Here is a 15021-nt window from a genome sequence, read left to right on the forward strand (position 1 = left end):
GCGCCCCAGCCGCGACACGCCACGTCCCCCTCGCCATCATGTCCCTCTGCGGGCAGTGACTCCGGCCGCGACACGCGGAGCGACCATGCGGCGCGGGACCAGCGGGACCCAGAAAACGCGTCCTCGCCACACGCGTCGACTGACGAGCAGGTCCAGTCACCGTCGCCGCCAGGATCCTCCTTGGGATCCCTGCAAGCTCAGCAGGAGAATCTGGGCGAGGGACTGCGCAATCTGCTCCTGTGCGCCCGCCTACACCAACAGTCTACAAAACTCGATCCAAAACCGGTAATACCAAACCAAAAATCTATACATATGGTACAGTACGGTACGGTCTCTCTTGTTCAACCAATGAACCTGCCACTTTGCAATTAGCCTTAGAAAGTTCAAATTGGAAAAAGGCAATGGATGATGAGTATAGGGCCTTGATAGAAAATAAAACATGGCACCTAGTACCATAGAAGAAGGGTATCAACATTATAGATTGTAAATGGGTCTATAGAATTAAAAGGAAAGCTGATGGAACTATTGATAGATATAAGGCTAGATTAGTAGCAAAAGGTTTTAAGCAACGATATGGCATAGATTATGAAGATACTTTTAGCCCTGTTGTTAAAGCTGCTACTATTAGACTTGTATTAGCTATTTCAGTATCAAAAGGATGGAGTCTAAGGCAACTTGATGTGAAGAATGCATTTCTCCATGGTGTTCTGGAAGAAGAGGTCTATATGAAGCAACCACCTGGCTATGAAAATCCAAAGGCACCTCATCTTGTGTGCAAGCTTGACAAATCACTTTATGGGCTGAAACAAGCGCCAAGAGCATGGTTCTCAAAGTTAAGCTCAAAATTGCAGGAGCTTGGGTTTCTTGCGTCCAAGGTAGATACGTCACTATTCATATACAACAAATCAGGTATAATCATATTTGTGTTAGTATATGTTGATGATATCATTGTTACTAGCTCCTCCAACAAGGCAATTAGTTCTCTCCTTCGAGATCTTGGTGAGGCGTTTGCACTAAAGGATCTTGGCAACTTGCATTACTTCTTGGGAATTGAAGTGAAATCGTTCAATCAAGGCATTGTGTTAACCCAAGAAAAATATGCTAGAGATTTGCTTGACATAGTTGGACTAAAGTCATGTAAAGCATTGCCAACACCACTGTCAGCATCAGAAAAACTCTCAGTTGCAGAAGGAGAACCTCTTGGACCAGAAGACAGTACAAGGTACAGGAGTATAGTTGGAGCTCTTCAATATTTGACACTCACCAGGCCAGACATTGCTTTTTCAGTTAACAAAGTGTGTCAATTTCTTCATGCAGCCACAACCACGCATTGGACGGCTGCCAAAAGAATACTAAGGTATGTCAGTGGTACAGTGGGGCTTGGATTGAGTGCTTTTTCAGATGCCGATTGGGCAGGATGTGTAGATGATAGAAGATCTACAGGAGGCTTTGCAGTATATTTTGGGCCTAACTTGATCTCATGGAGTGCTAGAAAACAAGCAACAGTATCTAGATCAAGCACAGAGGCTGAGTACAAGTCCCTAGCAAATGCAACAGCTGAGATCATTTGGATTGAGTCTCTATTAGGAGAACTTGAGATCAAAAGAAATCAAACATCCTGCTTATGGTGTGACAACATGGGAGCAACATATCTTTCTGCAAATCCAATTTTCCATGCCAGAACAAAGCACATTGAAATAGATTTTCATTTTGTAAGAGAACGAGTGTCAAGCAAACAACTTGAGATCAGATTCATTCCCTCAAGGGATCAGGTGGCTGATGGCTTCACTAAAGCACTGCCAAGTCGACAACTTGAAGAATTCAAGCACAATCTCAACCTAAGACGGTTGTGATTGAGGAGGGGTGTTAATGTACAAGATATTGTACTGTCACGATATGGAGGTTCAGATGAACCTGGACAGAAGTTCAGATAGAGTCGTGCGGTAGTTCAACTGTACTTGTGATGATCTGATCGTAACTATAAGATCAAGATCATATCCCTTCCTTTTCTCTATTTGTTGTAACCTCTCATGTATCTATCTGTGCCGTTGTTGGCCTATATAAAGTAACACGGAACCGATGGAAGTCCCCATCGTTAACAGCTAAACATTCACAATCCTTTGATATTAATATATTCCCTTTATCGAAAAAAATGCTGGTCCGAGGGCTATCACCCACCTTCTTGATTTTACATTTAAGACACAAGCAACCGCCCTTCCACATCGAGCAATAGCGGACTCCAAGATCTTAAGCAAGTCGCAAAGAGAGCATCGGGATTATGAGCCAGCGGAGGTGGAATAGGCGCGAAATCCACATCCGATTGTTCATGCAAGTTCAAGCTCGGGCATGATCTGCAACACCAAAGCCACAACCTCGAAGGTGGCCTCGCCCTCGGCAGTAGACAAAACAGAGGGCAAGACATACAACAATGACGAAGTGTCCCAACACGAGGAGAGAAATTTCATAGAGTTCAACACCCATGCCCTCCGCGGAGATGCCACCGACCTCATCTGGAGGACTAAACGTATCCTCGCCTGTTCTAGAAAGCTCCCAACTCGAACCACACAGCCGTGCAAGGTCAACCTCAGAAGCCATAGCAGGCTGCAACGTCACATGTCCACATAGGACAGGGGTACCAAGCCAGCGGGAGAAGAGACAACCGAGGCCCAAGACCCGTAACGAACACATGAAGCTGAAGCACGAATACTCGAAGCTGAGGCGAGACACCGGCAGCTAGGCGGCGCCAGGGCTTGCAACATTCACATGCACGATGGCCATTCTACAAACAACGATTATAGAGTAAAGATTTCTACAGCCAGCTGCTGAACGAAGCTTTCTTGCCCCTATGACGCTGCATTTCTCTGAACTTTAGTTTAATGGAAATCCAATGAACAACATGCGACAGTAAACTCAGTCATTCTGATATATACTTACTCACCGCGTTTACAACAGCTGTAAATCGTTATTCATTTGCGGGTTTACCTGCCCATATGCCATGCAACGCGTAGTAAAATAAAGACCACGCATCTGAGTCGACCAGCCAAGGCAGTTTTACGGGAAAATTCAGACAGTCCGGCTAGCTGCGAATCTGTACCAGCAGGAGCAGCAAGATGCAGATCGGTCGGTGGTCATCATGCAGATTAAAGCAACTGAAATACCAGCAATTTGTTGACATGCATGCACCCGTACCGCTGACATAGTGCACGTTGCCAAGCACAGCAGTCCCACTAGAGCTGCTAAGAGCTCGTAGGGATCAGTTAGGCGCCTGCATCAAACTGACTAGCCGGGCCGGGCGCCTTCTGGCCGGTCGGTCGTACGTGCTGCCCACCTGGACACCTGATCGAGCCGTGCAGACGTACCGGCTCTCTGCCGGCGTACGTGTTGTGAACCTGATGGAGTGTGAATTTCTCTTGCTAGGGCATCTCCAGCGGCGCGACGCAAACGGACGCTGAGCGATCGTTTGTGTCCGCCGTGACCGAAAATGCGTCGTGCACCACCTCCAGCGGCGCGACGCAAAGTGACCGGACCGTCCGCAGAGACGCAAACCTGGCCCAAATATGCGCTAGGTTTGCGTCTCGGCGGACGCTGCGCGGACGCGCAAAGTGTCCGCTCGGTCCTCGCACGGGCCCGCCTGGCAGCGGCACAACTGCTTCGTCTTCCGCAGACATTACTTCCGGGCGGCGCGCTGCAGCCTTCGCAGGACCGCGTTAATGGCGTGCCTCGGCTTCCGCGAGCGTGCGCAGCTAGTAGACGTTGCACTGGCAGGCCATTGAAGGCGATATGGCGTCGGAGCCTTTTAAATGGACGCTGCCGGTGTCCATTGCGACGACCAAACCATTGCCAAATCTCACAGTATCCACCCCACCGACGCCATGGGAAAGAAATGTTGGCCATTCCGCAAGACGAAGAACGACCAGGAGGCAAGCGGCTCGCGTTCCGGCAAGAAGGCAAGGGTCGGCCGTTACGTCCGCGTTGAGCTCGCGCGGCAGCCTATGGGAGGAAAACCGGCTCGTGCCATGGCCGGACGCGAACTTGCCGGGAGGGGGCTGGTACCTGAACTCGCGGCGCGTGCCGGTCCCCCCCGTGCCGCGCGAGGGCCGAGAGCGGCGGGACGAGGTGTGCCGCCGCCGACAGATCTTGCCGCCGGATCTGCGGGAGGATGAGGCGTACGCGCTGAACTCCTACAACTGGATTTCATTCGGGACGTGGGAGTTCGACGCGCGCCGCCGCGCTGGCTACCTCGGCGACGTGGACTTCTTCGACCGAGAGATCGCCGCGAAGAAGAAGAGAACGACGCCGAGGACGCGGACGACGAGGAGGACGCGGACGAGGACGTCCACATGGTCGACTACGACCACGACGACGGCGGGCCGGCGTGGGATCCGGAGACCCAGCCCGCCGGACCTTTCCGAGGATGAGGCCATTGCCATGGCACCGGCCAACAGCGCGCGAGACGAGTTCAACGAGCTCGCTTTGTGGGAGGGGCTCGCAATCCGAGCTGCGGGAGTCGGCGCTCGCGCAGGGGAGGCCGGCGACTCCTCCGGCTACGTCGACGCGTTCCAACGACCGCGCTCCGCCTCGCTGCTCCGGCGTGGGATCCTCGGCCACGGCCTCCTGCCCATGCGGCGGTACCTCCTCCACCGCCGGCGTACGAGCTTCCATGGCCGACGCCGGAGTTCATTAACCTCGTCGGCGACGACGACCGATAGGGCAGCAGCAACTTTTAGCACGCATTTATGGCGTTTTTATGTTTTTTTTTAACGTAAATTATGGTTGCATGAATGAAAAAAAAATTATGCGTCGCGCCGCTGGAGCCACCCCCGACGCAAACGGACGCCCGGACGATTTCGACCATTTCGGCCGACGCAAACGGACACGACGCGTCCGTTTCGACGTCCAAAATGCGTCACGCCGCTGGAGATGCCCTTACACTAATCAAGTAGAGTAATCATCATCTTCACCATTTACTCCTTCTGTGCACTAATATAAGATGTTTTAAACAGTTTAGAGTAGGCTAGATACAAATAAAAAGAAGTGCACCTTACATACTAAAGATAGACTAGATACAAACTAAAATGCATGAATCTGCAAATTTGCTCCAACTTCATATAAAACTGCACGGAGGGAGTAAAGATAGTGGCGTACAACATGGGGGCGATGGCGGCCCTGTTGCCCTATGCCTTGGCGTGGTCGGAGCGCAAGTCTGCCAACTAGGTCGACCTCGCGACGAAGACGAAGGCACCAGCTCAGCGTCGGATCTTGGATAAATTTGGTAGGGTGTCAAGCTTAGAACAATTTCTGCTAGGATTTTCATGCAGCCAGAATTATGTGAGGTACTAGTAGGTAAAACATTTTTTATACTCTCTCCGATTCATATCAATTGACTTAATTTTATTTAGATACGGATGTATCTAGATGCTTTTGTTTACTAGATACATCCGTATCTAGACAAAATTGAGTCAACTACTATGAATCAGAGGGAGTGGTTTGTAGAGGTGCCGCCACCCCCACTCCCAATACACCATTGCAGGGATGGAGGATACTGCGAGACACCAACGGGGGCCTTAGCGGCACCGACAACAATGGCGGAGGCGATGACGAGGACAACAACGTGTTGTACCGCTACAATTGTGGCTAGGGTTTAGGTCAGTTTTAAATCTATCTTAAATTTCATTCAACTTTGTAAGATATATCCAAAATTTTGAGTGAAACTTGACGTGTTTTTAAATTTATGTTCTATTTTTGTGTAAATTATAAGAAACTATCATAATTGGGGCGAATTTGACGGTTCAGTACCGATTTTGTTGCCAGACGACGCCGCTAGAGATGATGTAACTCATCAGAGAATCTGAAACAGACATCCATGTTAAAAACTACAGACGGGCTCGAATTTTAACCCCTATTTACTCTAGCAGGCACCTTGGTTTTGGATGAACAAGCTTGGAATTCCACCATCCTATCTGATAACAATCCAAGACAGTTGTAATACACGCTCTAGTCCACCGTCACCCCTATCAAAACGATCTTTTCAGTACTTGTTGCTGCACACGCCGAGCCCTCTTTTCGCCGAATCACTCATAGACTTCAATCCAATACGTCCTATTCGATCGATCGACGACCGATCACCATTTTCCTGTTTTCTCTGCCATGCTCAAAATCAATCCAGCTCATCATCCAAGAAAGGAAGGGGTACGGGAGATGTACTACACACTCGACAGTCGACATTGGTGCTCCCTTAGCTAGCAGGCAAGGTCTTGACAACTATATCCTGAGGAGACAGACGGCACCATCGTACGCAGCCGTCCTTTGCGAAACACCAGTGACAGCCATTGACTGTTCCGGATTCACTGAATCTTGCTTGCAGCTGGCCGCTGATGGAAAGAGGGTCCTGCCCCGTGCTCTCTCTCAGACGCTCAGTGATGGAAAGTCGGTCGTTGCAAGGTGAAATTGACGTACAGTAGCTATAATCAACTCAAGTTCTTCTATCAATGTTGGCCATGAACTTGAGTTCACCGAAGAACTTGTGTTCTTCCATCGATGTTGTCGTTTGTTCCATGCACCATAAAAATCAACACACTATATATGTTGAACAACATATTTCTCGAAACCAGGCTTTCGCTCCACTTTATAACTATCCCCTCTGAACTCTGAAGACTGTCTGCCACGTTCATGTTCAGTCTAGTGCATAGTCCATCTGGCTGCAACTTCTTAACGGCATCTCCCGCCGATGAGCGCTCCTCGCCGCCTGCTGTATCAGCGCCCCCCACCACCCCCGAAACGCGAGGCCCTTCTCCTCGTCTTCTCCGGAACCCTCGTCCTCGCCATCCTCCGGAACTCTCGAGATCCCCACCGTGCGCCACGCCCCAACCGCCGCCCCCACCTCCCCCGCCCGACCCTTCCCCAGAGCTCTACCCGCCGCCGATGCTGTCGCGCTCGAGAACAAGAGATTTAGTTAGTTCACTAAACAATTGCCGCTGTACTTCACGATTCTGTTGGGTTTGGGATTGCCAATGCTTGTGCTGGGCTTTGTCTACTGAGCAAGGCGCATAACATACTCGATGAAATGACTGCTCGAGGCGCCACTGTGGGGCTGGGCAGATACTCCCCAATCTTGATAGCATATAACAAGGAGCGAAAGGCCGCAGCGATTGCAGAGCCTGCCGTGGAGATCAGCGCAGCAGCACTACAGCTTGATGCTGGCAGTTCTGATGCCCTTGTCGATGCTTCAGTGGCAGCCCATGATTTCAAGTCTGCATTTGCATCTTTCCAAGGATATGAGGGAGGGAAGGCTACCAGATCTTATGACAAGTTAGCTTACTACGACGAAAGGCTTGACAGATAACAACATAATACATGCATTTTACAAGGTTGGGAGGATAGAGGATGGACATGCCGAAGGATGGTGTTCCTGTTATTTGAACAAAATAATCAGATCTACCTCTCACTTGTCAGCGGCTATCTCTCTGCTGGGAAGTACTGTAATGTGCTCATATTATGGACAGGAGTGAGGAGGAAAGGAACTGGTTTTAACCACGAGCTGATTGATGCCTTGCTGTATGCTTTGGTCAGTATGGTTAATTTGATTACCCTTGTTGATGTGAGAACCCAAATCCTTTTGGAAGCTGTAGCAAGCCAAAAACATCAGAGATGAACAAGCATGGCGATGTGTGATCATAATAAGCTCGCAATGAGGTTAGGGAAGCTGACACACTTGTCTTCTCTTATTTTGTTTCCAGGTATAGCTGTTTTACTTCAGAGAGCATTTACTTTACTGGCTGACTTGACTTTGTACTAGTTTTGTAACTAGCTTGTTCTAACCTCCAGACCACCTAAGATTCTTAAATTAGTGAACAATAAGTTCGCCCTCATGTCACTAAAGTATACTTAATAAGTTTTCCTGAAATGCTTCTCATGGAATGCCTAATCTGTTGCTGCGAACTGCGAATTTTCTGTTCATTTTCTCTATTAAGCTATCACTTAATGTTTTCACTCTCCACTTACTGTTAAATGCAAAATATTTATCGAACCTCCTCCTAAATTAATTCTTGCAGAACTTACGACTGTACTGCAAGAGAGAACTAGGTCCTCCCTTAGGGCCTGCTTGGAGTGGTGGTAATATTTGTGTCTCCACCAGTAATTAGCTCTAGATACCGATGGATATTAAAGCCAATCCAAATAGGTGTACACGTGAATACCATAAACCAGAATTGGTAAAAACAACCAGATATTAGAACAGGACAAAGCATGACGATGTCCGTTCTAATATTGGAGTCATGGTGGTACTGGAGATATGTGAAGTGTACAAGGGTCGACAGTAGGACTTTTTGTGAGATTTAGGATATCTCTGTTACCCATCTAGCAGGGAAGCTGTTTGCTAACTTTGTGTGTAAAGGGTTTTCAAAACCCTAAAACCTCATTGTGTACAGCAAATTAAAAAAAGTTAGGTTTAAAATTGCACCCATCAAATAAAAAGAAAATGCAGGTTATAGAATAGCATTCATAGTGTCACCAAATTCACAAGCAAATGCAACTTTATGGTTACATGGCAGTCGATAATACAGCAATAACATGGCATAGGTCTGGTTCCTAAACCATTATTACAGGTTCCTATTATAGGATGAGAATTTCAAATTGTAAAGGAAACATAACATAGTTTTGGTTGTTAAACCATTATTACAAGTTCTTATTGCAAACTGAAAGTTGCAAATAGTAAAGGAAATGTAATTAAATATTGCAGCAACACCAGGAGAAATGTTGTTGATCGGAACTGACAATGTATTCGATGCTGATTTACATCCTTCCACTATCATTGTGCCTCCCTTTCCTCCTGTGCAAACAACAAGCCGTCATCACCAAATTACTGAGCACAGGTTAGTATTAGTGCATTTGAACAGGAAGAATATTACCTGGTACATTCTACATGGGACTGGTTGTTGATCAATGACTTTTTGATAGTCGCAATGTTCTCGGACATGAGAGCGATGGTCGCAGCCACAGACTCAGGATATAAGCCATTGCCACGTGCGAGCTTCAGCAGAATCTGGAACCCCACGGTTACAAGAGTTTCTCCATCCTCGCCTAGGGCAATGCCATTGCCACTCTCGGCAGACTCACTAACGGGGAGGAGGGAGAAGCCGGTGGGGTAAAGGGATATCTTGCTCTCCGCCATGTCCTCTGGGCTCAGGATCTTGTTCATCAGTTGGGTGTCGATGGGTGAGTAAACAATGAACGAGCCCGACACGTCATAGCAGCTATTCTGGAGGATCATGATGGCTTCCCTTATTTCTGCGACATTCTGGTCAATCACACAAATATACTTGAGTTAGTTGAGTGAGATATCAGATTACCTGAGAAAACGATGGATCTTGGAGATACTGAAGCTAGATGTGTTTGGTACCTTAACATGCAGTATGGAGACGGTATCATCGGCTTCTATGCTGCCGGAGACACAGGCTTCCTCCCTCACGACACCACCTTTCACCAGCACATCCCACTGTGTAAGGTACACATGACATGAGTACACAGCTAGCTGCAGAGAAAAGCGAAATGCCCATACCACGTGTGTGATTGGAGAGGTAGATCAGGGTATTTTCATTAGTGTACCTCTGCACGCAGCGTGTTGTTCCTGAGCAGATCAAACGTGATCCTAAGTGGTATTGGAAGCTGGAATGATGCACTCACAGACACAACAGCGGTGTTTGTGCGGTCATGGCTTCTCCTATGAGCGATCTTGATATCTTGTTCCGTACCAGCACCGCACACCATGGTCCATGCGTCCTCAGGGATGCCGGCGATGCTGTTGTTGTAGCTGACGAGCAGGCCATCGGCTAGCTTCATTAGGGACTTCCTCCCCTTTGAGTTGGCTGAAACAAACCAAGGAGGAAAAGCTTGTTTTGTAAAGACATGCCTTCCAGGATTTCCTCAGTTCAGAGTTTCATACAATGCAGATCTGTAGGTTCCAGTTACCTCTTAATGCATTTCTGGTAATAATGTGGAAGGTGTCTCTTAAACGCAAGCACTGCCGTGCGATGTTGGTTACCCAGCGCCTAGCTCCAAACATGAGTCCACTCAGACATGGCTGGTAGAGCTCTTGAACTCCGGTATCATCTACTAGAACATGCTCTATGACGATGATCTGCCAACAAGATTTCCGTGCACATAAAGCATGGACTAATTCACCTCCATATATACCAGTATCACCACATGGTAGAAATTTATCATTTTTCAGTCTTTCTTTACCATACCTTGCAGCTGTTACGGTCTAGGGGCTGAATTAGCACTCCTGAAGGCATCTTGCGGCATTTGAAGAAGGTACCATCACTGCTATCCAGGGACACGTCAACAATGAGTGTTGTCCCGTTTTGTAGCTCCCTGCAGGACCTCACGAATGTGCATTTCCTCGATGGTACCAGGGGGGACGGGAACACCGTCTCAATTGTCATCTGTTGTTTTCAAGCAAAGAAAAGATGTCAATTAGTGAACGAAACTAAGTTTACCTTAGTATAGTGTGCTTGTTTTATCAGTAATGAAGATTTTATCTTGTTTTGTACAAGATCTTTGCACTAAAGACAAAACTTATAAGCCATACATACCAAATGCATAGCGCCATCGTAGCCTACATTAGTAGGCCACTTATAAGCCTTAATGGTTTTTGCACTTGACAGAATTCCAGGACAGAGAGATGCATAGCACTCCTGCATTTATTTAACATTAGGATCAGATTGCGACTTGAAATAACATCAACTGCATTAGCATTGAAATTATGTACTTTTTTGGTTGACAAAGAATAACTAGCCTTTTTATACAATTTGTATATAACTTACAGAATCCATGAGATAATCCATAATATTTTTGGCGTCCATCATGACCACAACACTAGCACGAGTGGCCTCGGTCTTGAATCCTGTTATATCTGCACTATTTTTTCCATCAAATTGTGTAGCATAAGCCATCTTGTTCAGTATTTCAAATGAACCACCAGGGACAGGCAGCCATAGAGGGCCATGTGAGTTGGACAAAATGATAAACTCGTCCATTGCATTATGAGTTAGTTCAGCAATCATTTGTATGTCGTTTTGTCTGGTACCAACATTTTCTGCAGATGAGTCAAGTTGGAAAGATTGTCCGGAATTTTGAAGTGTTTCAGCTTGCAATCGGGAAATCTGCCAAATGAAAGGCAAGACATTAGTAAGTGGAAATAATACAACATTGGTGCAATCTTCATAATACTCTGTAGCTTAGTGTTATAATTCCTGCAAGTTAATTTAAGAACAGTAGATCTAGCATTGTTTTTGAGTTACCGAACTTGAAACCTATTCGTCCAAATATTTCTAGCTTACTGAAACATAATTGAAAATGCCTGAGAGGTTTGATTATATTTGTACCTCTAGCTTTAGCCAGTTATTTTGCTCTTTGAGCGTTTGCATATCTGGAGAGAGCTGGTTCTGTGGCAGTGGATCACAAGTGGGGCAAAACATATTCCTCTGAGCCTCCTTAAGCTTCTTATTTTCGTTGCTCAGCATTACGTTCTCCACTTCCAATCTATAGTTCTCTTCTTTTTTATGCAGACTCTGCAGTTTATGTCACAGAACATGTACAGAAAATGATTACTAATTCCGAGATAGAGTGTTTTCTACGACATCCTGATAAGGGCTAAGGCTACCTACAGTAAGTGTAACTTAAGAAGTGAAGTTATGACAGTGTAATAATAGCTGATGATGCATACTCAATGGCGAGGTAGATAATCTGATACAAACTGTATAATTGAGATTCTGCGAATGTTTAAGACCAGACCTTGACTTGTGTTATCTTGTTCTGAAACCAAAACTTCACTTGTTGTTCTGTAAGACCAGTTATCTCGCTCAGCTCCCTCCTCCGATATTTATCCGGGCGAGCACATACGCTAAACTCTCTGTTCATTCAGGTGAGAAAAAAAAAAGACAATTGGCAAGTCGTTAAATTCTTATAACAAACTCAAGAAGTGTGCAGTTGCGTAAACTATTATCCTTCTCACATTTTCTCAAAGAGCCCTTTTCACATTTTATAGGTAGATCAATATCACGGACGGAGCCAGGAATCACGTATAGAGGGGGCAGAGAGACTTTGGGGGTGGCGAAGTGCACATAGGTTTGAAGAGATACTTCAGGAAAACAACATTGTTAGGGGGGGGGGTTAGCCCCTGCTCGTCCCCCTTCCCTCCGTCCATCAATATATTAGAAGAAGGAACAAACATGGGATGTGTATTTACATGATCATGTGGACAAACCATCACTGCTACAGATATGATGCAATTCATTTCAACCAAATCTATTTGGTTAAAAAGAACTAAAGATCAAAATATTGTCATAAATATTTGCACTTCTAAAAGAAGAAGATAACTATCAACTTGAAATCAATCATAGTATCCTTAGTAGTACCCATACCCTTGAAGTATCTGGTTCTGCTGGAAAGTGAGCCGCTGTAGGCGCTTCTTGCTTGATTTTGGGCCAATGCCATCTTGATCATTTGTGGGGTTCCCCCGACTTATGTTTCTGTTGCTAAGTGATATGTCAAAGTCAACATTATCACCATGCATTTCATCTAATTCTTCAGAGTAATTGTCAAAGGTTTGCTGCTCGTCGCCGTGTGCTTGACCACTCGTGCCCGTGGCATGCCATTCTGATATTAAAAATAATACTTACACTTTTAGATTCATACTCCATACTAAAGTAAGAAACTTACACTAGTAAGTTGAATTTATTTTTATTAAATAATAGAAGAGTTAGAATGACCCTCTATGTGGACTCCATGAGGTTATAAGTTCTCATATTAGTCCGAAATAAATAAGAACTTTGAAAATACATTTTGATGCTTCAAACATATGATATACATTTAGTATTCACCCACACATTTGGTTTTCTTCCGTGGTGGGAGAATAAAGAATAGAGTAAGTCGGAAAGTTCAATTCGGCTCTCAGGGAAATATGCTCCCCGAATCTAAAAAAATCTAAAAAACACATTCTTAATTGTTGAAAAATTCCAACAAAAGACTTCGCATGTGCATCTCAACAATCTATGTGCGTTCATACAGTTTCGCGAAAAAACTGATTTTTTATGTGGCCGATGAAAAAAGACAAAACATGTCCCACAAAGTCTTGTTTTTAGCATACAATTTTGCTATTTTACACAGCCCAAACGACAAATCGATTTTTTAGGAAAGATTTTACGCACGCGTAGCATGTGAAGATGCACACGTGAATTTTCCGTTTGCAATTTTTTGACATTTCAAAATGTATCTAAGATTCATGTCAAAATAAATGAAGCATATGCACCCAAGAGCCAAAAAGTCACTCCGGTAGGTAGGCTTTGGCTTGTTGTGGAAACCTTGAATAGAGTAAGAAAAATTTATCTAGAATAGGTAGTCATTCTCATTCCAACACGAACAAGCCTAATCCAGATGGATTCCCATTTTTTCTAGGATAAATTTTGAAATCAGATAGTGCATACAGTTTATTATTTTGTCTGACTTTGTGTTGGTCTCAGAAATCTAAGCTCAGGTTGGAATAATCAGGGGAAGACTTAGGTAGGATCAGGTTTTAGATAGGATCTATGAGAATAAATTTTTTGCAAAGACAAAACATGTTCAAAAATTCTGAAAATAAATCACAACACACATCTATGTTATATATGCAACGCCAAAAATTCGCAACTTCAAATTCGACATACATTTAGAGAGACAAAAAAGATAAATCTGAGTGTGAATAGTGTAAAATACTAGTCAATCAGATCTGACACTATTCACAATAGAATTTGTCTTTTTTGTTTCTCCAAGTGTAGATCAGATTTTAAGCTGAAATTTCTTGAAGTTGTAGATACAACCTATATGCATGTTGTTTATTATTTTCAGATTTTTTCGCATGTTTAAAGTATGTTTTTTTAGGTTGATCCTATGATCCTACCTAATGGAGAGATCCTATACAAGTCTCTCCCGGAATTAATCAGGGGCGGAATATATATACCTCTGGCATAGTAACTTCGATGATTGGATAACACCTCTACAAAAATTAGTTGGTGGATTTCAACGAGAATCGCGGAGGTAACAAATGGAAGTAGTCAAATAAACAAAATCAGCAAAAGACATACTTCAATATCTCTACAAGTATCACATATTTAACATTTGCGGATGCTCACAGAGGAAACAAAATCAACATGGCGGAGCATCAAGATATGGCAGACAGCAATATTTCCAACTAGGTGTTGTTAGAGATGGGAAAACAAATATACCGACTGTCTCCCATGCCCACCATGAGCAGAGCCATACATCTTCGCCAAGAACGATTGGATGCCCTGACCAGGTAGTTCAATTCCAAGTTCCAAACAAAAACACACGGCGTGTGTCTCCAGCACTCATGTATTGTGTAGAGTTGTGTTATTTGCCCCTTTCCTCTGCCATTATTTATAGCCGGCCTCTCGGCCTTTCCCTTGCCTACTGGATGTTGCACTTTAATTATTTTTGTTGGCTTCAGAAAATTTACTTTTAGCGGTCATCAGATAATATATAGAGAAATTAACTTGTAATTCATTGCTCATAGTTATTTTTCACTAAATAAATGTGCTCAAAATTAGCACGTCGCGCATGAGGGAGAGAGCATATGGATTACCATTAATTAACACCAAATATACCGTCATGCAAATTAATTTACTACACATAAATGGGCAGGGTAGAAAATTAAAGAAGAATAAAAAAAGGTTAGGTGGTAAGATTTATGGGTGTAGAGGATACGGAGTATATTACTCAAAATCAAGTCACATATGTTTAATTAATCCACGAGCACATTTGAACTTTAATGTTGTGCACATATGAATGGTTAACGAAATTATACTCTATATTATTGAAAGTAGACTATTATAAATAAACTCATGATATGAGCAATAGAAATTATTATCCTACCACGAATAGGTTTGGTCATTAAGCTTGAAGTTCACCGAGCTTAACGAGCGTTCGTTTATTCAGCTCATTTAGCTTTGCTCGTTTGAGTAACGA

The 15021-nt window shown here is 44.6% G+C and overlaps 1 protein-coding gene across 1 annotated transcript; it reads right to left on the bottom strand.

Moving 5' to 3' along the window:
- Positions 1 to 8790: 8790 nt before the first annotated feature.
- Positions 8791 to 12574, bottom strand: LOC124664969 (homeobox-leucine zipper protein TF1-like). Its single transcript, XM_047202377.1, has 11 exons — positions 12423 to 12574; positions 11794 to 11911; positions 11385 to 11570; positions 10824 to 11162; positions 10593 to 10694; positions 10245 to 10442; positions 9967 to 10135; positions 9604 to 9863; positions 9398 to 9493; positions 8907 to 9295; positions 8791 to 8827 (listed from the first exon to the last, which is right to left on the bottom strand). The coding sequence occupies exons 1-11, from the start codon at positions 12572 to 12574 to the stop codon at positions 8791 to 8793; spliced, it is 2046 nt and encodes a 681-aa protein (XP_047058333.1).
- Positions 12575 to 15021: the final 2447 nt, after the last annotated feature.

Source organism: Lolium rigidum, chromosome 6 (assembly GCF_022539505.1).
Source record: "Lolium rigidum isolate FL_2022 chromosome 6, APGP_CSIRO_Lrig_0.1, whole genome shotgun sequence".
NCBI classification, from domain to species: domain Eukaryota; kingdom Viridiplantae; phylum Streptophyta; class Magnoliopsida; order Poales; family Poaceae; genus Lolium; species Lolium rigidum.